The sequence below is a fragment of the Oncorhynchus nerka genome, linkage group LG8, assembly GCF_034236695.1.
Source record: "Oncorhynchus nerka isolate Pitt River linkage group LG8, Oner_Uvic_2.0, whole genome shotgun sequence".
Taxonomy (NCBI): domain Eukaryota; kingdom Metazoa; phylum Chordata; class Actinopteri; order Salmoniformes; family Salmonidae; genus Oncorhynchus; species Oncorhynchus nerka.
Window position 1 is genome coordinate 59079064 of NC_088403.1, and position 24363 is coordinate 59103426.

A 24363-nucleotide genomic window follows, 5' to 3' on the forward strand; every position below is an offset into this window, starting at 1 on the left:
GTCATCGAGGGTGAGTGAGTGAGTTATGGCCGAGGGAAAGTGAAGTTCGTATCAAAAATAGGCTGAATTGGTCTCAATAGTTGAGCTGACTTTCTATCCTTGTGTCCTGTGTCCTTTTCTCCAGGATCACTGAGCTAGCAGCCTTATGATAGTTGAAAGCAATAGATGTAAACCTATACAATAGATGTTAACCTATACGAGGTGGCAGGTAGCCTAGTGTTTAGAGCGTTGGGCCAGTAACTGAAAGGTTGCTAGATCAAATCCCCGAGCTGACAAGGTATTTATCTGTCGTTCTTCCCCTGAACAAGGCAGTTAACCCACTGTTCCCCAGTAGGCCGTCATTGTAAATAAGAATTTGTTCTTAACTGACTTGCCTAGTATTGTTTCAGTTGTAAGATGTGATTAGGAAAGGAAGCTATTTCCCTTATCAACATAGGAAGGTTGGGTGTTTTTTTAAACTTTTGGACTGGGAAATCATGTTTTACAGCTTTCTTATCAGATTCCATGTAGGCCTATCACTCGTTACCACTGACTGTACAGATTGACATTAGGAGAAAGAGTTTATTATGATGGTTGTGCTTCCACTGAGGGGGTTTAGTCTAACCTTAATGGTGTGTTATTGCTGTTTATGTGTTTGTTGAAGTATGGGGTTGGGGTAGACAGAGGGGTGAAATAGTTGAAAGTTTAGCAGGAAATGAGAAATGTGGACCGTATCAGACCCCAGTAGCGTGTTACACTGAATACGTTAATTCTGCAACCGGATTGGCTGTTACTCCTCGCCAGCCAATGCCTGTGGCAGCTGAGGCAGAGACAATGTATGGCTATTATGGAGGGGGGCTAAAGGAGTAGTCCACTATTTTACAACTTGATGTTAGATGGCTCCTCACCCTGAAAGTAGTCTGTGGGCCAAGAGAAAATGTAATCCAGGGTTCAGTTTTCTTTAAAACAGCCACTACAAACTTCAGCTAACCTTAACCACCAAAAGATACATGGAAGTGATGGGAGCATGTGCTACAAAATGATGTTGAAAACACCTGAAATCAATTCAAATCAACTCCATATGAATCACGTCCATTGATTTAATGAGCTGAGGATGGAGACGTTGTTTTTTCTGAACATCTTCCTTTCTGTCCCACCCTGAGAAACACCAGAGATTCAGTTACATTGAGACTGGGACCTGAACCAAACCAGAACGAAGGCACTGTAGCTAAGCCAGTTCCCCTAAACTCCATCAATGCATTGTAATATTTCTGAAACCAGATTTGAGTCCGTGGGAGAAGTCTGCAGTTGAGAATGTGTGTGAGTCAACCTCCCTGTGATTATAGCGACCTTCGGACAGACATATTTTGTATCATTTCTCCTTGACCCAAAGAGAAAAGGAACGTAGAGAAAAACAAATCTGTTCTTTGTTACTGCACGGTACAGTAAACGCATGATGTCTGGAAACTGTCAAATACAACCAGATGGAGTTAGGTGTTTTGACCTTGTCTGTTTTTAGTCTAAACCGTGTGTGTGTGTGTGTGTGTGTGTGTGTGTGTGTGTGTGTGTGTGTGTGTGTGTGTGTGTGTGTGTGTGTGCGTGCGTGCGCGTGCATGTCCGTCCTCCCCAGGAGGTTGCCGACCATGTTGAGGTTGACCCAGACCAGCAGGACTCCCACAGCTGGGGAGGAATGAGAGGTAGGACCTAGATCTACAATACTAGATCTGTTAGCTCATTGATGCCATGTTGAAAAAGGTTGACCCTAGATCTACAATACTCCACATACAACACCCGTTCTGCCTGTCACATTCTGTTAAAAGTCCCCAAGCACACACATCCCTGGGTCGCTCCTCTTTTCAGTTCTCTGCAGCTAGAGACTGGAACGAGTTGCAACAAACACTCAAACTGGACAGTTTTATCTCCATCTCTTCATTCAAAGACTCAATCATGGACACTCTCACTGACAGTTGTGGCTGCTTAGCGTGATGTATTGTTGTCTCTACCTTCTTGCCCTTTGTGCTGTTGTCTGTGCCCAATAATGTTTGTGCCATATTTTGTGCTGCTACCATGTTGTTGCCATGTTGTGTTGCTACCATGTTGTTGCCATGTTGTGTTGCTACCATGTTGTTGTCATGTTGTGTTGCTACCATGCTGTGTTGTCATGTATTGCTGCCTTGCTATGTTGTTGTCTTAGGTCTCTCGTTATGTAGTGTTGTGTTGTCTCTCTTGTCATGATGTGTGTGTGTCCTATACTGTGTATATATCATTTATTTTATCCCAGTCCCCGTCCCTGCAGGAGGCGTTTGGCCTGTTTCTAGGCCGTCATTGTAAATAAGAATTTGTTCTTAACTGACTTGCCTAGTTAATTTAAAGTAAAATTAAAATCAATTAAATGCACTTTTAATGGGAAGCAGTTCAGGTGGACGGGTTTTCACTCAAGGGTGCTGAAGCCACATCCTTTTGCCTAATGAGTTACATCAGTGTGAGTCACCGCTCCAGAGCTGTCTGCCTCAGCATGCTCCTGCTATTCCTCAGCCAGAGAGCACACACAGTGCCAAGCCTGTAAAAGCATAGTTTCACAGAGTCTGTGTGTGTGTGTGTGGGGGGGGGGGGGGGTTTGTGTCAGTGGGAGAGAGTGGGTCCCAGGCTTTTTTAAAGCCTTTGACGTACTGAGCTGGAACACAATATCTTATAAGTTATTAAAATAATCACTTTCATTTGCATCTATGTATTTTATTTGTGCTGTAATTGATTTGCTCTTTTATGGTAGTTTTCATACTGAAATAATTACACAGTCATTAATCTGACATTTCTCTCTCTCTTTCTCCCTCTTTTTCACTCTTTCCTTTTTCCTCTCCTCCAGAGTACAAGGTGAGGGTCAATGTTTCACATCATGTTAGCGTCATGTGTTTGGCAAATACACTTTGATATCTTTGGCTAAATCTATTGTAGATTACATTATCTCTCTCCCCAGGCTGGCTGTAGTGTTAAATAGCTGACAGCGTGTGTTTTTTCATGTGTGCATGTGTTCCTTCCAGGTGTACCCCTATGAGGTGCTGTCTGTGACCCACAGGGTGAGGGTGAAGCTACCCAGAGATGTGGACCGTACCAGACTGGAGGTGAGAAGCCATCATATTTCTCCCCCTCCCATCCTTCTTTATTTCTCTCTCTGCCTCTATCTCACTCTCTACCTCAGCACTTAGGGCAAATATATTTTCTCTTTTCTCTAGCTCTACCCCTCCCTCTCTTTCCCCCTCTCTCTATTCCTACTCCCTCCCTCCCTCTGTCCTGTGAGACTCCAGTCTCCAGTCCTGTGGTGATCTGGTTATGAATCCTACCATCCTACAGAGAGACTGAGACGAGCTCTTACACAGCGCTCCAGAACCTCAGCGTGTGTGTTCTCCACCGGCCTCTCATCACGTTGTCCCAATGTTGTGAGAGTAGCGTTGTGGCAACGTTGACGGCCTGCTCCCCTAGCATCACACGGACTTATAAACTAGTGATTTATCATGCCGTGTATCACCCCTAAACTTCCACCCTCTGTGTGTGTGTGTGTGTGTGTGTGTGTGTGTGTGTGTGTGTGTGTGTTTGTGTGTTTGTGTGTGTGTGTGTGTGTGTGTGTGTGTGTGTGTGTGTGTGTGTGTGTGTGTGTGTGTGTGTGTTTTGTGTGTGTGTGTGTGCGTGTTTGTGTGTGTGTGTGTGTGTGTGTGTGTGTGTGTGTGTGTTTGTGTGTGTGTGTGTGTGTGTGTGTTTGTGTGTGTGTGTGTGTGTGTGTGTGTGTGTGTGTGTGTGTGTGTGTGTGTGTGTGTGTGTGTGTGTGTGTGTGTGTGTGTGTGTGTGTGTGTGTGTGTGTGTGTGTGTGTGTGTGTGTGTGTGTGTGTGTGTGTGTGTGTGTGTGTAGTGTATTATGATGATAATGGCACCGTTTTACGGGCTCCAAACCAACTGCTAGTTTTTTAGTTGTTTTTTTGCGTTGTTTGTAACTTATGTTGGACATAATGTTGCTGCTACCGTCTCTTATGACTGAAAAGAGCGTCTGGATATCAGAACATTGTTTACTCACCTCAAACTGGACAAAGATTTTTAAAAGATTTTTATGTTATAAGTCCGACACCAAGAATACTCATCTCATGGTGTGTCACTGTCCACAACAAATCACATACACTACCGTTGGAAAGTTTGGGGTCACTTAGAAATGTCCTTGTTTTGAAAGAAAAGCACTTTTTTTTAAAACATTAAAATAACATCAAATTGATCAGATATACAGTGTAGACATTGTTAATGTTGTAAATGACTATTGTAGATGAAAAATTTGATTTTTAAGGGAATATCTACATAGGAGTACAGAGGCCAGGCCCATTATCAGCAACCATCACTCCTGTGTTCCAATGCCACGTTGTGTTAGCTAATCCAAGGTTAGAATTTTAAAAGTCTAATTGATCATTAGAAAACCCTTTTGCAAATATGTTAGCACCGCTGAAAACTGTTGTTTTGATTAAAGAAGCAATACAACTGGCCTTCTTTAGACTAGTTGAGTATCTGGAGCATCAGCATTTGTGGGTTCGATTACAGGCTCAAAATGGCCAGAAACAAAGACCTTTCTTCTGAAACTCGTCAGTCTATTCTTGTTCTGAGAAATGAAGGCTGTTCCATGTGAGAAATTGCCAAGAAACTGAAGATCTCGTACAACGCTGTGTACTACTCCCTTCACAGAACAGCGCAAACTGTCTGTAAACAGAGTAGAAAGAGGAGTGGGAGGCCCCGGTGCACAACTGAGCAAGAGAACAAGTACATTAGAGTGTCTAGTTTGAGAAACAGACGGCTCACAAGTCCTCAACTGGCAGCTTCATTAAATAGTACATGCAAAACACCCGTCTCAATGTCAACAGTGAAGAGGCGACTCCGGGATGCTGGTCTTCTAGGCAGAGTTGCAAAGAAAAAGCCATATCTCAGACTGGCCAATAAAAATAAAAGATTAAGATAGGAAAAAGAACACAGACACTGGACAGAGAACTCTGCCTAGAAGGCCAGCATCCCGGAGTCGCCTCTTCACTTTTGACGTTGAGACTGGACAGAGGAACTCTGCCTAGAAGGCCAGCATCCCGGAGTCGCCTCTTCACTTTTGACGTTGAGACTGGACAGAGGAACTCTGCCTAGAAGGCCAGCATCCCGGAGTCGCCTCTTCACTGTTGACATTGAGACTGGACAGAGAACTCTGCCTAGAAGGCCAGCATTCCGGAGTAGCCTCTTCACTGTAACATTGAGAGAGAGAGAGAGAGAGAGAGAGAGAGAGAGAGAGAGAGAGAGAGAATTGTCCTCAGTACTCCCTGTTCTCAGTGTATTCTACACAAATGCACGCACACATGCGCGTACATTCACACAGCCCCATGTTGCATTCATCTGATGTGATGCCAGCAGTGCCTTGCCCAGATTCCTCCCTTCTCCGCTGTAGATGCCTAGTCGGTATATAAACCAGGTGATTGACCATCACACGATGACAGCTTGTGTCTAATTTACAGTCGGCATCGCCATGGAAACATATAGGCAAGAGTCGATCTTTAACCTTGTTGCCAACTTAATACTTTTATGATCTAGCTGTTAATGTCTTTGTCCTTGGGCAAAATCAATGCCATACCGTGTTTTTGTTCCATTGTATAATACTGACATTTTGGGAGAATGTTTTTGTGTTTGTAATGCGAACCCGGCTGGGGTCGGGCCGGGCGGTGTTTTGGAGGAAGGTTTCTGAGGCAAGGGATTTGATTTGGTGTGTTAAACCTAATGATAAAACGCACACGCACCTGTGACCAACACAGTTCTCATGTTGAACACAATAGGTTTTGGGTCTCATTTCACATAGATTGTAGAATGAGGTCTGATAGTGAAGAAAGCTGCTTAACCAATACTTGACTAGTGTCAGTGCATGTGGCTAACACTTTGGGTGTTAAAATATGTCTGACTGTAGGTCTATATTTGGACCAGAGGATAGCTAAGCATTATAAGCATATGTTAGGCATTATATAGCACTTATCTCCAATATATTTAAATACAAATGTAAATATGTATTTACAGGGTTTTCTTTCTTGCGTCGGTCAAAACTGAAGTCACCTTGTCAAAACTCTTCACACAGTCAGCGAAACAGAAGTGTATGTGGACCAAACTGTGAATTATTTTTCATTTGCTTTCACTCAAAACGCATCCAATGACCACATTCTCCGAAATCCCTGAACTCTTTTCTCATTCATACTCCACCACCTGCAAAACTATATATTTGCAGCACATGCTTTCAAATACGAACACAATGTTTCCAAAACTGTTAAAAACACATTCAATACAGAATGCAGTAACCAGTAACCATTTCTGCAGTAAAAGCAGATTGAAACATAGAAAACAGAATATTATCAGATGTGCAGGAAATTGCCATTGTTGACATGGTAATTGGCAACAATGCAATACAACTGAGGGAAATGCGGGCAGACAGAGTGCGGGCAGACAGAGTGCGGGCAGACAGAGTGCGGGCAGACAAAATCACTTTTGGGAATGTGAATATGGTCAGAACAACTGTTGCCAGAGTCATAGAGAAACATGAAATAAGGATGAATCAGAAATGGTGAACGTGTGAGAGAACTCCGGTATCAATATGTCCAAGTAAGATGTCTGTTCAATAACCAAACAGGGTAGATACCCAGCTATGCACAATGTAAAGTACTGTAAAACAGGATTTACTGTATTTTAGAGAGTAATGGAGATGGAAACCAGGCACTGCACATACATTCATCTTTGTTGATAAAGCTGGATTCAACCTGGCAAAAACACGCCGCAGGGCAAGAAATGTGATTGGACAGAGAGCAACCGTGTCCCAGGCCAGACAGGAGCTAACATCACAATGTGCGCCAGTGTCCAACGATGGTTTTCTGTTAAACAATCCACTCATTGGCCCCTACAATACAGAGAGGCTCATTTATTTTCTGGTTGTGCTGCACGATCGACTTGTACCAGCAGAGGAGAGAGGGGCAGGAAACTCCCCTACCTTCGTTGTTGTGTGGGATAATGTGGCATTCCACCACTCTGCTGCAGTCACAGACTGGTTTACTGCACATCCCAGGATGTCAGTTCTGTCCCTGCCTCCATACTCCCCCTTCCTAAACCATAGAGGAGGTTTTCTCTGCGTGGAGGTGGAAGGTTTATGACCAACATCCACATGACCAGATGTCCTTACTGGATGCTATGAATTCCAGGGTCTGGAGACACTTCTCCTGAAGACTGTCAGGGTGTGGAGACACTTCTCCTGAAGACTGGCAGGGTCTGGAGACACTTCTCCTGAAGACAGGCAGGGTGTGGGGACACTTCTCCTGAAGACTGCCAGAGTGTGGAGACACTTCTCCTGAAGACTGCCAGAGTGTGGAGACACTTCTCCTGAAGATAGGCAGGGTGTGGAGACACTTCTCCTGAAGATAGGCAGGGTGTGGAGACACTTCTCCTGAAGATAGGCAGCGTGTGGAGACACTTCTCCTGAAGACTGGCAGGGTGTGGGGACACTTCTCCTGAAGACTGCCAGCGTGTGGGGACACTTCTCCTGAAGACAGGCAGGGTCTGGAGACACTTCTCCTGAAGACTGGCAGGGTGTGGAGACACTTCTCCTGAAGACTGGCAGGGTGTGGAGACACTTCTCCTGAAGACTGGCAGGGTGTGGGGACACTTCTCCTGAAGACTGCCAGGGTGTGGGGACACTTCTCCTGAAGACTGCCAGAGTGTGGATACACTTCTCCTGAAGATAGGCAGGGTGTGGAGACACTTCTCCTGAAGATAGGCAGGGTATGGAGACACTTCTCCTGAAGATAGGCAGCGTGTGGAGACACTTCTCCTGAAGACTGCCAGCGTGTGGAGACACTTCTCCTGAAGACGAGCAGGGTGTGGAGACACTTCTCCTGAAGACGAGCAGGGTGTGGAGACACTTCTCCTGAAGACGGGCAGGGTGTGGAGACACTTCTCCTGAAGACTGCCAGGGTGTGGGGACACTTCTCCTGAAGACTGCCAGGGTGTGGAGACACTTCTCCTGAAGACTGGCAGGGTCTGGAGACACTTCTCCTGAAGACTGGCAGGGTCTGGAGACACTTCTCCTGAAGACTGGCAGGGTCTGGAGACACTTCTCCTGAAGACTGCCAGGGTGTGGGGACACTTCTCCTGAAGATAGGCAGGGTGTGGGGACACTTCTCCTGAAGACTGCCAGAGTGTGGAGACACTTCTCCTGAAGATAGGCAGGGTGTGGAGACACTTCTCCTGAAGATAGGCAGGGTCTGGAGACACTTCTCCTGAAGACTGGCAGGGTCTGGAGACACTTCTCCTGAAGACTGCCAGGGTGTGGGGACACTTCTCCTGAAGACTGCCAGAGTGTGGAGACACTTCTCCTGAAGATAGGCAGGGTGTGGAGACACTTCTCCTGAAGATAGGCAGCGTGTGGAGACACTTCTCCTGAAGACTGGCAGGGTGTGGGGACACTTCTCCTGAAGACTGGCAGGGTGTGGGGACACTTCTCCTGAAGACTGGCAGGGTGTGGGGACACTTCTCCTGAAGACAAGACTGCCAGGGTGTGGGGACACTTCTCCTGAAGACTGCCAGAGTGTGGGGACACTTCTCCTGAAGACTGCCAGAGTGTGGAGACACTTCTCCTAAAGATAGGCAGGGTGTGGAGACACTTCTCCTGAAGATAGGCAGGGTGTGGAGACACTTCTCCTGAAGACTGCCAGGGTGTGGAGACACTTCTCCTGGAGACTGCCAGGGTGTGGAGACACTTCTCCTGGAGACTGCCAGGGTGTGGAGACACTTCTCCTGAAGACGGGCAGGGTGTGGAGACACTTCTCCTGAAGATAGGCAGGGTGTGGGGACACTTCTCCTGAAGATAGGCATGGTGTGGAGACACTTCTCCTGAAGACTGCCAGGGTGTGGAGACACTTCTCCTGAAGACTGCCAGCGTGTGGAGACACTTCTCCTGAAAACTGCCATGGTTTTACTAGACATTCCAGAAGATACTTTCCAAGATGCATCGCCAAAGACGATGTAAGATGTGATGTTGATGAGAACTTGTGGCCAAATGAAGACTGGCCCTCAGGGTACTGTGGGGACACTTTGATGAGAACTCCTCACAGTACTGTAGGGTGTATGAGTGATTATACTATACATGTTGATGGGGACTAGAACCCTCAAGACAAGTACTGTACAGTATGAGTGATTATACTATACATGTTGATGAGAACTAGAACCCTCAAGTCCTGTGAGTATGAGACATTATACTAAAGATACATGTTGATGAGAACTAGAACCCTCACAGTATGTACAGTATGCAGGGTTATACTATACATGTTGATGAGAACTAGAACCCTCAAGACTGCTATACATGTTGATGGAGAACTAGAACCCTCACAGTACTGTGCAGTATGGTGTTATAGATGTTGATGAGAACTAGAATCCTCACAGTACTGACAGTGCCAGGATGAGAACTAGAACCCTCACAGTACTGTACAGTATGAGTGTTATACTACACATGTTGATGACTTCTCCTGAAGATAGGCAGGGTGTCACAGTACTGTACAGTATGAGTGATAGATACATGTTGATGAGACACTAGAACCCTCAAGTACTGTACAGGGTGTGTGAGATACTTCATGTTGATGACTGAACCCTCACAGTACTGTACGTGTGGAGATTACTTGATGAGAACTAGAACCCTCAAAACTGCCACAGTATGAGTGTTTACTAGACATGTTGATGAAACTAGAACCCTCACAGTACTGTACAGTATGATGATTATACTATACATGTTGATGAGAAAGACGATGTAAGATGTGATGTTGATGAGAACTAGAACCCTCACAGTACTGTGCAAATGCAGGATGTTGATGAGAACTAGAACCCTCACAGTACTGTAGAGTATGAGTGTTATACTATACATGTTGATGAGAACTAGAATCCTCACAGTACTGTACAGTATGAGTGATTATACTATACATGTTGATGAGAACTAGAACCCTCACAGTACTGTACAGTATGAGTGATTATACTATACATGTTGATGAGAACTAGAACCCTCACAGTCCTGTACAGTATGAGTGTTATACTATACATGTTGATGAGAACTAGAACCCTCACAGTACTGTACAGTATGAGTGATTATACTATACATGTTGATGAGAACTAGAACCCTCACAGTACTGTGCAGTATGAGTGATTATACATGTTGATGAGAACTAGAATCCTCACAGTACTGTACAGTATGAGTGTTATACTACACATGTTGATGAGAACTAGAACCCTCACAGTACTGTACAGTATGAGTGTTATACTACACATGTTGATGAGAACTAGAACCCTCACAGTACTGTACAGTATGAGTGTTATATTATACATGTTGATGAGAACTAGAACCCTCACAGTACTGTACAGTATGAGTGATTATACTAGACATGTTGATGAGAACTAGAACCCTCACAGTACTGTACAGTATGAGTGATTATACTAGACATGTTGATGAGAACTAGAACCCTCACAGTACTGTACAGTATGAGTGATTATACTATACATGTTGATGAGAACTAGAACCCTCACATTACTGTACAGTATGAGTGATTATACTATACATGTTGATGAGAACTAGAACCCTCACAGTACTGTACAGTATGAGTGATAATACTATACATGTTGATGAGAACTAGAACCCTCACAGTACTGTACAGTATGAGTGTTATACTATACATGTTGATGAGAACTAGAACCCTCACAGTACTGTACAGTATGAGTGAACCCTCACAGTACTGTACAGTATGAGTGTTATACTACACATGTTGATGAGAACTAGAACCCTCACAGTACTGTACAGTATGAGTGTTATACTACACATGTTGATGAGAACTAGAACCCTCACAGTACTGTACAGTATGAGTGATTATACATGTTGATGAGAACTAGAATCCTCACAGTACTGTACAGTATGAGTGTTATACTACACATGTTGATGAGAACTAGAACCCTCACAGTACTGTACAGTATGAGTGTTATACTATACATGTTGTTGTTGTTGTAAATTATTATTGCAGTCCTGGAATTTCAGGAATTGTTTTCACAAGTAAATTACAATATGCAAATATATAGACAAGATAAAGGCTATTGAAGCAAATTGACTTCAACTTCAAAGAGATAAGTTCATAGTTTATGTAATGCTCTCTGTTGTTAGTGTTTTTTTAGGTCAGTGTGTTATGAGTGATAACGTAAGCTTTCTGAGTGAGAACTGTTGCCAGTGTTCTGGTCCAACGAGACATGTATGAAGTGTTTTGGTGGTTTGAGGGAGTTTTGGAGGTGAGATGAACTGTTTGGCCAAGATGCATGTTGGTAATGCAGACTGTGTGAAGAGTTTTGAAAAAGGGGGCTTCAGTATTGACCGGTGCTTGTTAGCGATTAGGGAAAACTGTAAATACTAAACAATCATCACAAAAGCTGGGTGTAAATACATTTTAAGAGGATGAAGCTCCTCGTAGACCCAGTCTTGGGAGAAATGCTTACCCTCTGTCCCTCTGTGCTCACCCCAGACAGAGTGTGTCCACGTCAGGCCCCAACTCTGCTCCCCTGGGGGAAGGGGTGGGTGTGGTGGTGAGGGAACCATGTTCATGGCCAAAACCTCAACAATGCTCTCTCTCTCTCTCTCTCTCTCTCTCTGTCTGTCTGTCTGTCTGTCTGTCTGTCTGTCTGTCTGTCTGTCTGTCTGTCTGTCTGTCTGTCTGTCTGTCTGTCTGTCTGTCTGTCATCAAAGGATCCACAGTGGTGTAAAGTACTACTTAAGTCATATTTGGGGTTTATCTGTACTTTAATGTGCTATTTATATTTTTGACAAATTGTACTTTTATTTCACTACATTCCTAAAGAAAATGTTGTACTTTTTACTACATACATTTTCTCTGACACCCAGAAGTCCTCGTTACATTTTAAATGCTTAGCAGGACAGGAAAATGGTCCAGTCACGCACTTATCAAGAGAACATACCTGGTCATCCCTACTGCCTCTGATCTGGTGGACTCACTAAACAGAGAACATCCCTGGTCATCCCTACTGCCTCTGATATGGTGGACTCACTAAACAGAGAACATACCTGGTCATCCCTACTGCCTCTGATCTGGTGGACTCACTAAACAGAGAACATACCTGGTCATCCCTACTGCCTCTGATCTGGTGGACTGACTAAACAGAGAACATCCCTGGTCATCCCTACTGCCTCTGATCTGGTGGACTCACTAAACAGAGAACATCCCTGGTCATCCCTACTGCCTCTGATCTGGTGGACTCACTAAACAGAGAACATACCTGGTCATCCCTACTGCCTCTGATCTGGTGGACTCACTAAACAGAGAACATACCTGGTCATCCCTACTGCCTCTGATCTGGTGGACTTACTAAACAGAGAACATACCTGGTCATCCCTACTGCCTCTGATCTGGTGGACTCACTAAACAGAGAACATCCCTGGTCATCCCTACTGCCTCTGATCTGGTGGACTCACTAATCAGAGAACATCCCTGGTCATCCCTACTGCCTCTGATCTGGTGGACTCACTAAACAGAGAACACACCTGGTCATCCCTACTGCCTCTGATCTGGTGGACTCACTAAACAGAGAACATACCTGGTCATCCCTACTGCCTCTGATCTGGTGGACTCACTAAACAGAGAACATCCCTGGTCATCCCTACTGCCTCTGATCTGGTGGACTCACTAAACAGAGAACATACCTGGTCATCCCTACTGCCTCTGATCTGGTGGACTCACTAAACAGAGAACACACCTGGTCATCCCTACTGTCCCTGATCTGGTGGACTCACTAAACAGAGAACATACCTGGTCATCCCTACTGCCTCTGATCTGGTGGACTCACTAAACAGAGAACATCCCTGGTCATGCCTACTGCCTCTGATCTGGTGGACTCACTAAACAGAGAACATACCTGGTCATCCCTACTGCCTCTGATCTGGTGGACTCACTAAACAGAGAACACACCTGGTCATCCCTACTGTCCCTGATCTGGTGGACTCACTAAACAGAGAACATACCTGGTCATCCCTACTGCCTCTGATCTGGTGGACTCACTAAACAGAGAACACACCTGGTCATCCCTACTGCCTCTGATCTGGTGGACTCACTAAACAGAGAACACACCTGGTCATCCCTACTGCCTCTGATCTGGTGGACTCACTACACAGAGAACACACCTGGTCATCCCTACTGCCTCTGATCTGGTGGACTCACTAAACAGAGAACACACCTGGTCATCCCTACTGCCTCTGATCTGGTGGACTCACTAAACAGAGAACACACCTGGTCATCCCTACTGCCTCTGATCTGGTGGACTCACTAAACAGAGAACATCCCTGGTCATCCCTACTGCCTCTGATCTGGTGGACTCACTAAACAGAGAACATACCTGGTCATCCCTACTGCCTCTGATCTGGTGGACTCACTAAACAGAGAACACACCTGGTCATCCCTACTGTCCCTGATCTGGTGGACTCACTAAACAGAGAACATACCTGGTCATCCCTACTGCCTCTGATCTGGTGGACTCACTAAACAGAGAACATCCCTGGTCATCCCTACTGCCTCTGATCTGGTGGACTCACTAAACAGAGAACATACCTGGTCATCCCTACTGCCTCTGATCTGGTGGACTCACTAAACAGAGAACACACCTGGTCATCCCTACTGTCCCTGATCTGGTGGACTCACTAAACAGAGAACATACCTGGTCATCCCTACTGCCTCTGATCTGGTGGACTCACTAAACAGAGAACACACCTGGTCATCCCTACTGCCTCTGATCTGGTGGACTCACTAAACAGAGAACACACCTGGTCATCCCTACTGCCTCTGATCTGGTGGACTCACTACACAGAGAACACACCTGGTCATCCCTACTGCCTCTGATCTGGTGGACTCACTAAACAGAGAACACACCTGGTCATCCCTACTGCCTCTGATCTGGTGGACTCACTAAACAGAGAACACACCTGGTCATCCCTACTGTCCCTGATCTGGTGGACTTACTAAACAGAGAACATACCTGGTCATCCCTACTGTCTCTGATCTGGTGGACTCACTAAACAGAGAACATACCTGGTCATCCCTACTGCCTCTGATCTGGTGGACTCACTAAACAGAGAACATCTCTGGTCATCCCTACTGCCTCTGATCTGGTGGACTCACTAAACACATGCTTTGTTTGTAAATGATGTCTGAGTGTTGGAGTGTTGCCCCTGGCTATCTGCAAATAAATACAAACAATGAATTGGTGACGTCTGGTTTGCTTGACCTTTTACTGCAGGGGGCTAAATCAGGTTCACACAGAGTGTTTCTTGGTCGTCTTAAACAAATCTACTTTGAAACAGAAGTATAAACCTCACACACGTAGCTATGGGCTTAAAAAAAGAAGGCACCTGTACCATGTCAAATATAGAGTTGAAAAATATGAGTAACTATCCACCCATGAGGCCACTAGGTCATTTGACTGCAGGATAGAGCTACAATAAGGAATTTGAAATGATTTATACGTTTACTTTTAAGTGGTATTTTACTGGGTGACTTTCACTTTTATTTGTGTCGTTTTCCATTAAGATATCTTTATGACGATTGGGTACTTTTTACACCACCAAACACATTTGGTGTGTCATAATAGTGGTCTCTGATTGGTGGTCATCATTTGGTGTGTCATCATAGTGGTCTCTGATTGGTGGTCATCATTTGGTGTGTCATCATAGTGGTCTCTGATTGGTGGTCATCATTTGGTGTGTCATCATAGTGGTCTCTGATTGGTGGTCATCATTTGGTGTGTCATCATAGTGGTCTCTGATTGGTGGTCATCATTTGGTGTGTCATCATAGTGGTCTCTGATTGGTGGTCATCATTTGGTGTGTCATCATAGTGGTCTCTGATTGGTGGTCATCATAGTGGTCTCTAGTTGGTGGTCATCATTTGGTGTGTCATCATAGTGGTCTCTGATTGGTGGTCATCATTTGGTGTGTCATCATAGTGGTCTCTGATTGGTGGTCATCATTTGGTGTGTCATCATAGTGGTCTCTGATTGGTGGTCATCATAGTGGTCTCTAGTTGGTGGTCATCATTTGGTGTGTCATCATAGTGGTCTCTGATTGGTGGTCATCATTTGGTGTGTCATAATAGTGGTCTCTGATTGGTCATCATTTGGTGTGTCATCATAGTGGTCTCTGATTGGTGGTCATCATTTGGTGTGTCATCATAGTGGTCTCTGATTGGTGGTCATCATTTGGTGTGTCATCATAGTGGTCTCTGATTGGTGGTCATCATTTGGTGTGTCATCATATTGGTCTCTGATTGGTGGTCATCATAGTGGTCTCTGATTGGTGGTCATCATTTGGTGTGTCATCATAGTGGTCTCTGATTGGTGTGTCATCATATTGGTCTCTGATTGGTGGTCATCATTTGGTGTGTCATCATAGTGGTCTCTGATTGGTGGTCATCATAGTGGTCTCTGATTGGTGGTCATCATTTGGTGTGTCATCATAGTGGTCTCTGATTGGTGGTCATCATTTGGTGTGTCATAATAGTGGTCTCTGATTGGTGGTCATCATTTGGTGTGTCATCATAGTGGTCTCTGATTGGTGGTCATCATTTGGTGTGTCATCATAGTGGTCTCTGATTGGTGGTCATCATTTGGTGTGTCATAGTGGTCTCTGATTGGTGGTCATCATTTGGTGTGTCATTATAGTGGTCTCAGATTGGTAGTCCTCATTTGGTGTGTCATCATAGTGGTCTCTGATTGGTGGTCATCATTTGGTGTGTCATCATAGTGGTCTCTGATTGGTGGTCATCATTTGGTGTGTCATCATAGTGGTCTCTGATTGGTGGTCATCATAGTGGTCTCTAGTTGGTAGTCCTCATTTGGTGTGTCATCATAGTGGTCTCTGATTGGTGGTCATCATTTGGTGTGTCATCATAGTGGTCTCTGATTGGTGGTCATCATTTGGTGTGTCATAGTGGTCTCTGATTGGTGGTCATCATTTGGTGTGTCATCATAGTGGTCTCTGATTGGTGGTCATCATTTGGTGTGTCATCATAGTGGTCTCTGATTGGTGGTCATCATAGTGGTCTCTAGTTGGTGGTCATCATTTGGTGTGTCATCATAGTGGTCTCTGATTGGTGGTCATCATTTGGTGTGTCATCATATTGGTCTCTGATTGGTGGTCATCATAGTGGTCTCTGATTGGTGGTCATCATTTGGTGTGTCATCATAGTGGTCTCTGATTGGTGTGTCATCATATTGGTCTCTGATTGGTGGTCATCATTTGGTGTGTCATCATAGTGGTCTCTGATTGGTGGTCATCATAGTGGTCTCTGATTGGTGGTCATCATTTGGTGTGTCATCATAGTGGTCTCTGATTGGTGGTCATCATTTGGTGTGTCATAATAGTGGTCTCTGATTGGTGGTCATCATTTGGTGTGTCATCATAGTGGTCTCTGATTGGTGGTCATCATTTGGTGTGTCATCATAGTGGTCTCTGATTGGTGGTCATCATTTGGTGTGTCATAGTGGTCTCTGATTGGTGGTCATCATTTGGTGTGTCATTATAGTGGTCTCAGATTGGTAGTCCTCATTTGGTGTGTCATCATAGTGGTCTCTGACTAGCAGTCAGACTCGCTCAGGTGGAACAAACTTAAACTTGCACTTTTTTTTATCAAAACTGAAAGGGGTCATAATATATTTTAAAAGTAATCCAATAAGTAATCATCTACTTTTTCAAAAGTATCTGTAATTAAAGTATCTGTAATATGATTACAATATTCTTGTTGGTAATGTAACCAATTACTCCCCAACCGTGACCAATTACTCCCCAACCGTGTGTGTGTGTGTGTGTGTGTGTGTGTGTGTGTTAGTCTGAGTTTGTAGGGGAGGGGATCCTCTTGCTAGAGGGGTTGAGTGAGTGGACCGCACTCAAGAGGGCATTTCACAAGACATGGACTCTTAAACAGGCTGGTGTCAATAGAGATGAGGCACTGTCTGTGGTTGATACTGTAGCTACAATTATGACTGTTTGTGCTGATAAAAGTGAACTCCGTATATTTGATAGTATCTGTCTCTCTCTCTGTGTCATACACTACCTGATCAAAAGTATGTGGACACCTGCTCATCGAACATCTCATTCAAAATCATGGGCATCAATATGGAGTTGGTCCCCGCTTTGCTGCTATAACAGCCTCCACTCTTCTGGGAAGGAGTCCCACTAGATGTTGGAACATTGCTGCGGGGACTTTGTTCCATTCAGCCACAACAGCATTAGTGAGGTCGGGCACTCTTTGCAGGCCAATTAAATTCCTCCACACTGATCTCAACAAACCATTTCTGTATGGACCTCCTTTGTGCGCGAGTGGATTGTCATGCTGAAACAGGAAAGGTCTTTCCCCTGGTGACACATTGTTGGAAGCACAGAATCGTCTAGAATGCTGTAGTTAAGAACTAAGGGGCCTTGCCCAATACATGAAAAACAGCCCCAGAACATTATTCCTCCTCCACCAAGCTTTACAGCTGGCATTATGCATTCAGGCAGGTAGTGTTCTCCTGGCATCCGCCAAACCCAGATTTGTCTGTCGGACTGCCAGATGGTGAAGTATGATTCATCACTCCAGAGAACGCGTTTCCACTGCTCCGGAGTCCAATGGCGCCATGCTTTACACCACTCCAGTCGACGCTTAGCATTGCTCATGGAGTTCATGTGCTGACGTTGCTTGCAGTGTGGAACTCGGTAGTGAGTGTTGCAACAGAGGACAGATGATTTTTACGCACTACGTACTTCAGCACGCAGCGGTCCAGTTCTGTGAGCTTGTGTGACCTTCCACTTCACAGCTGAGCCGTTGCTCCTAGATGCTTCCACTTCACAATAACAGGACTTACAGTTGACCGGGGCAGCTCTAACAGGGTAGAAATTTGACGAACTGACTTGTTGGAAAGGTGGCATCGTATTACGGTGCTGCGTTGAAAGTCCCTGAACTCTTCAGTACGGCCATTCTACTGCCAATGTTTGTCTATGGAGATTGCATGGCTGTGTGCTCGATTTTATACACCTGTCAGCAACGGGTGTGGCTGAAATAGCCGAATCAACTAATTTGAAGGGGTGTCCACATACTTTTGTATATATAGTGTATCTACAGATCTAGGATTTTAATTTGAAGGGGTGTCCACATAGTTGTTGGCCATGTAGTGTATCTACAGATGTAAGATCGTAATTTGAAGGGGTGTCCACATAGTTGTTGGCCATGTAGTGTCTTTCCTCTCTGCCTTGTCATTCGAAAGAATATAAACAAACCTTGTTGTATGTGTGTTTCTTCCAGAGACACCTCTCCCCAGAGGACTTCCACCATGTGTTTGGGATGACCCTGAATCAGTTTGACCGCATGGCTCTGTGGAAGAAGAACGACATGAAAAAGAAGGCACGCCTTTTCTAAAGCCGAGCAGGAGAACGGGAGAAAAATCATTATAACATCTCCAGTCTACAACGTCTGTCCTGTCTGGAAGAAAGAAAAAAACATCTGAAATAATCTACATATGCACCGTTACAACTGAGAAACATCTAATCGCAGACAGAATGGGGAGTGGTTGGGAGTACCCAATGGTTTCACAATGTCGCTGTAACATCCAACGTTGAGGCGATGTTCGTCACCTATAGCTTTTGTATGCGAGTGGTCTGAATGTTACTCTGATTACCTTTAAGGGAGGTAAAGGGAGATGCATTTACATGGTCCGTCACACCACTCCTCCTCCAATCCTCTTCTCCTCTCATCCCTCTATGCGAGTTCTGCATCCCGCTCTCCCTTCCTCTGCAAAAAAGAGAAATAGCAGCTTTTCTAAAATTCATGATGTTTTTTTTCTCTTTGTTTCTGTGTTTCTCATTGGTTTCATGTGTGTTCCTTTTACTGTTTGTCTCCACTTGTTCCTTTCACTGTTTTTATAAGGTCTCACTCTCTTTCCTTATCTACCGTGTCTTGTTTAACGTCTCTCTCTCTCTCTCCCTCTCTCTCTATCTCCCTCTCTCTCTATCTCCCTCTCTCTCTCTCTCTCTCTCTCCCTCTCTCTCTCTCTCTCTCTCTCTCTCTCTCTCTCTCTCTCTCCCTCTCCCTCTCCCTCTCTCTCTCCCTCCTCTCTCTCTCTCTCTCTCTCTCTCTCTCTCTCTCTCTCTCTCTCTCTCTCTCTCTCTCTCTTTTTTCTCTCTCCTCTCTCTCTCTCTCTCTCTCTCATCCCACCTCTCCTTACCTCTCCTCTCTCTCACTCTCTCTCCCCTTCCTCTCTCTCTCTTTCGCTCTCTCTCTCTCTCTCTTTTTCTCTCTCTCTCTCTCTCTCCTCTCTCTCTCCTCTCTCTCTCTCTCCCTTCTCTCTCTCTCTCTCTCTCTCCTCTCTCCTCTCTCCTCTCTCTCTCATCCCACCTCTCCTCTCTCTCCTCTCTCTCTCATCCCACCTCTCCTTACCTCTCCTCTTACCATTTTTTCCCTCCATCTCCTTCTCTTTCCTTCATTTTCATTCCTTATCCTCCCTTTCCCCACTGTAGCCTGTACTAGCCTCTAACCCACCACAGATCTCATATCTGAATAACAGAGGTATCATTTTACAGCAGTGAAGGGCATGGCTACTCAATACACTGCTGCATGTCAAGGCCAAAGACAGGGATAAGAAACTACTACAGTTTGACTTCAGAAAACGTCAAAGCACCTTACTATATTTGTGTATTTTTTCTCTTCATAAAAATTGAGAGAAATCTTAAGTAAATGTAAGAAAATATGTTTTAAGTTGGTAGTTTATTTGATAGCTGTGATTTGTTACAAGCCACTCGTCAATCAGTGAAGATAGGAGAGTTGAGGTTGGATCAGGGACAGCAGCGAGAATCATGGGTACCGGCTGTAGCATTGGCACCACTGACACCCACAGCAGATGTGTGGAGCAACAGGTTCCTTCAAGTCACGTTGTCAAACATCGCATTGCCAGACACTTTTACGTACATGGCCCTCCCATAACAAACACCGCATTGCCAGACACTTTTACGTACACGGCCCTCCCATCAAAAAAAAAAACACATTATTTTTGTAAGCTATTTTTGACTTGTGGAATCATTGTCAGACGTTTCTATGAACGCTTTGAGATCGTTTTCAGACGAGACACTTATTACGCCCCGCTTATCTGTTCGTTGTCAACACACTATCTTAACACAGACCTGCAGCAGCACTGAAGCATAACCAGTTAAGTTTTGCTTAATGAATTAACAATGAGCTTCATCTAGACCTTCTGTGATAGACAATTAACCCTTTCTATGTTTGTCCTTTGTAAAACCCATCAACGGTCACACGCAGTGTGTAGTGGAAATACATGCATTGGCTTTGCTTCGTCTCCGGAAGCTCAACCAATCATTCAACTGTGAGCAGTATGTGACACATACTGTGTATATTTGTGTCAGAGTTTGTTATGCAAGCCAAGGTAAATGTTAGCGTTAGCACATGTATATGAGAGATTGTTTGAGGTTAATCTACAATGGAAATGCATGAAAGTGTGTGCTTGTTTTCTTGATTTTGTTCATTCTTTGACACACACAACACCACTTTTGTCCGATGAAAAGCCCAATTCAGCTGCTTTAATGTTCAAAATGTATTTATAGGCATTTCAAGGGAGGATGTGGATGGGATCTTTAAATCTAATGGGAAGGTATAGTGGCAAGAATACAGGCAATCTGAATTCATATCAAATTTCATTTAGCTCCTTCTGTAAGTAAGACTACATAAAAGCTCATGTCTTCTGTCTGATTTCTTCAATCTGCAATTAAAGTGCTTTATCGAAACAAAAGGAGACCACAGCAAATTGAAGTGCTTGAGTGTGCCTCGTTGAATGTGAATGGCGATAAAGTTGAAAAATGCATTACCTAAAATCTCGTGTCAGCTTTATCGAACTATGGTTTATAAAGTTGAGTTTGGAAGAATGATTTGTGTATGAATGCGTGTGTAGTTAAGTTGTACAGTTAGTTTAAATCAAATAAAAAAATGTATGCACGCCTGACCGTAAACCGATTGGATTAAAGTGTCAGCTAGATGGCATATTACCATGAATACAGTTCAAACCAGACTCTGATTGGATTAACGTGTCAGCTAGATGGCATATTACCATGAATACAGTTCAAACCAGACTCTGATTGGTTAAAAGTGTCAGCTAGATGGCATATTACCATGAATACAGTTCAAACCAGACTCTGATTGGTTAAAAGTCAAATTACCTTTGGGGTTTGTTGACCCTCTGGCAAAGTGGCTCACCGTTTCAACATTATTGTAACATTGCAAGAATGTTGATGTAACGTTATCAATGGTGAGAAGGGTTTTCCCACCATGGAGGGCTGTTAGGAAAGACTGTGTTTGTTGTCTTATTTGAACAGCTGTGGAAACCATAGTGTTCCCTGGAAGGCCCGAAACTAAGGACCACATATCCACCCAGGTCTGAGCTCCGAACTTGCCCTTAGATACAGATCTAGGATCGGATTTAATTCTCCAAATCCTAACCTTAACCATTAGGGGGGAAATGCAAAACTGACCGTAGATCAGTCAGTGTCTTAGGGGCAAGTTCAGGCCAGATCAGCAGAGCTCAGATAGACCAGATAGTTCAAGCTAGGCCAGATTGCACAACCAGAGCCCGTTTCATCATCTCTTTAGACAAACAGGCCTTCCACGCGGCGTAAACAGCAGCGAGTCTCCCTCACATCTAGGTCAATATAGTGTTGGATTCACAACTTTACAGTACAGGACATCAGAGCAAGCTGCCCATAGATGCAACCGGATGTATTGTTGTTCTGCCTTTAATATAGATACATACTATGACTTAACATCTTGTCAATGAGTGACTACCCATGTTTTTGCTTGTTTGATTGTAATTAAAGTATATGAATACCGTTCTGTGTAGCGGTGTACCCATTGTGCCACAACAGTCGCAGACAAGTGCCATAGGCTACTTTTTGTTGTTGTAGAATGTCCCTTTTTTTAATATTGCATTGACCCAAATGTTATGGGATGATTAGTCTTTATCAAATAGGATTTGATTCCTTCTTTTAACTTAATGGCTCAGTTTAACCCAAAGCCTCCTCTCTCCAAGCCACAATTAGAAGGACGTTGGCGTTGGTGTTTTGCAAAATGAAGAATATGTTCAAATGAATTTGGTTCTGTCATCGTTTATTTTGCATTGTCTGTGTAAACCATTAAGATCTTACTAAATAAGTATTCTAATTCCTAATTATATGGTGTGGACACACAAAGAACTGTGTCACCAATGGATACCATATGCTGTGATTTTATATATACTGAACAAAAATATAAACGCAACACGCAACAATTTCAAGTTCATAGAAGGAAATCAGTCAATTGAAATAAATTCATTAGGACCTAATCTATGGATTTTACATGACTGGGCAGGGTTGCAGCCACCCAATCAGAATGAGTTTTTCCCCCACAAAAGGGCTTTATTACCAACAGAAATACTCCTCAGCACCCCGTCAGACGATCACGCAGGTAAAGAAGCTGGATGTGGAGGTCCTGGGGTGACGTGGTTACATGTGGTCTGCGGTTTTGAGGCCAGTTGGACGTACTGCCAAATTCTCTAATATGACGTTGGAGGCGGCTTATGGTAGAGAAATGAACATTCAACAACTGGACATTCCTGCCAATTGCACACTCCTTCAAAACGGTGTTGTGACATCTGTGTTGTGTGACAAAACTGCACATTTTAGAGTGGCCTTTTATTGTCCCCAGCACAAGGTGCACCTGTGTAATGATCATGCCGTTTTATCAGCTTCTTGATATTCCACACCTGTCAGGTGGATGGATGATCTTGGCAAAGGAGAAATGCGCACTAACAAGGATGTAAACAAATTTGTGCTCAATTTTAGAGAGGGAAAAAAAGCTCATGAAACATGGGACCAACAATTTACATGTTGCGTTTACATTTTTGTTCAGAGTAGTTGTGGCTCAGTGGAGGACGATAAAGAGGATGGCGAAATGGGTTGAAATTATTATTACGCTGTAACTAAGCCTTTTGTTTAGCTTTTGTTGAGTTGTTTTCTTATTTTACTCCACTGGTTTGCAAGAAATACTGATGTCCATCTTTAAATAAACGTTTCATTCAGTGCCATTTCTTTTGACATGTTCTGTGTTTTTATGGTAACTTAAAGGCCCAGTGCAAGTGCAGTCAAAAAACGTGATTTTCCTGTTCTTTATATATATTTTCATACTATGAGGTTGGAATAAAAGTGTGGAATTGTGGAAATGATGATCATGCCCTTTTAGTGTAACAGCTGTTTGAAAAGTCCATCTGAAATGTCTGCCTGTTTTGATGGGATGGAATTTTGGCCTCCCTGGTGATGTCATCAGATGATTAAATTAGTTAATAGACCATTAAGAAAGAGAGTTCCAAACTTCTCTGTCAATAATGGCTAGTTATCAGTGTTCCCCTACCTACTTAGACCACTCCCAGACAGTCCAAGCTAAATTATTGCTAAATAATTATTGCTAAATAATAAATAATCACATTAAGGTACTTAATTGTTAACCATAAATGATTTGATATTGAGTTAAAAACGGCTGCATTGGAATGCCAGAATGCTGACTGTTTGGATGGTTGTCTGAGCTGTCACTGAAATCTATTTTGTGTTGTTCTCAGACAAACTAATGTGTCACAGTAGTATCAATTGAGAGTAGCTAAGTTTTTACGTGATAGTCTACTCTTCAGTGTGGTGTGAGGAAACCAGTCGTTCCAGACAGACAAGGATACAACATCAACATTGGTTGATACCCGTTTAGTCTGTCTCAAAACTGAATTAAAACAGGACATTAGAAATAGGTCTTGTAAATAAATATTTCATTTGATCTCAAGTTTTCTCATTTGTTGCTCTGGTACACATCTATCCGGGACGGAGAGTCTTGCTACTGAATCATTTTCCTACGGAGTGAATACATTACGTTGAAACAGGTGCTGATGAGAGGGAGTGAATCATTCTATGAATCATTGTTGTCATTCGATTCATAATGGTTTCGTACGGCCTGCCGAGTAAACCAGACAGTAGGTTGAGAATACCTCCATTCTATATTACTACTGTACCTTGATGCTGACAGTTGATGCTGATAGTTCTCAAAGGCACTAAATAGTATAGATATTTTTAAAATAAATGACCAAAGACCCCTTCTATTATTCGCTGTGATTGGGCAAGCCCATGGAAGCTACGACTGCGATTGGCTACTATCTGTGTCCATCTGGTCCCCTGTGTTTCTTGACAGCTAGAATCGGCGTCTGTCCCATCACACACCGAAA

General features: G+C 43.9%; 1 protein-coding gene across 9 annotated transcripts in view; it reads left to right on the forward strand.

The window, feature by feature from the left end:
• LOC115133657 (actin-binding LIM protein 2-like) overlaps positions 1-19170 on the forward strand; it is a 134216-nt gene extending 115046 nt beyond the window's left edge. For 8 of the 9 annotated variants that reach the window (XM_029667118.2, XM_029667116.2, XM_029667117.2 and 5 more), the window contains one exon: positions 1610-1702. In XM_029667118.2, coding sequence (XP_029522978.2) covers positions 1610-1687 — 78 coding nt within the window. In that variant the 3' untranslated portion in view covers positions 1688-1702. Of the gene's footprint in view, positions 1-1609; positions 1703-2842; positions 2851-3017; positions 3099-18371 lie in introns of those variants that run through there. The other variant, XM_065021942.1, reaches the window with a different exon arrangement.
• The last annotated feature ends 5193 nt before the right edge of the window (positions 19171-24363 follow it).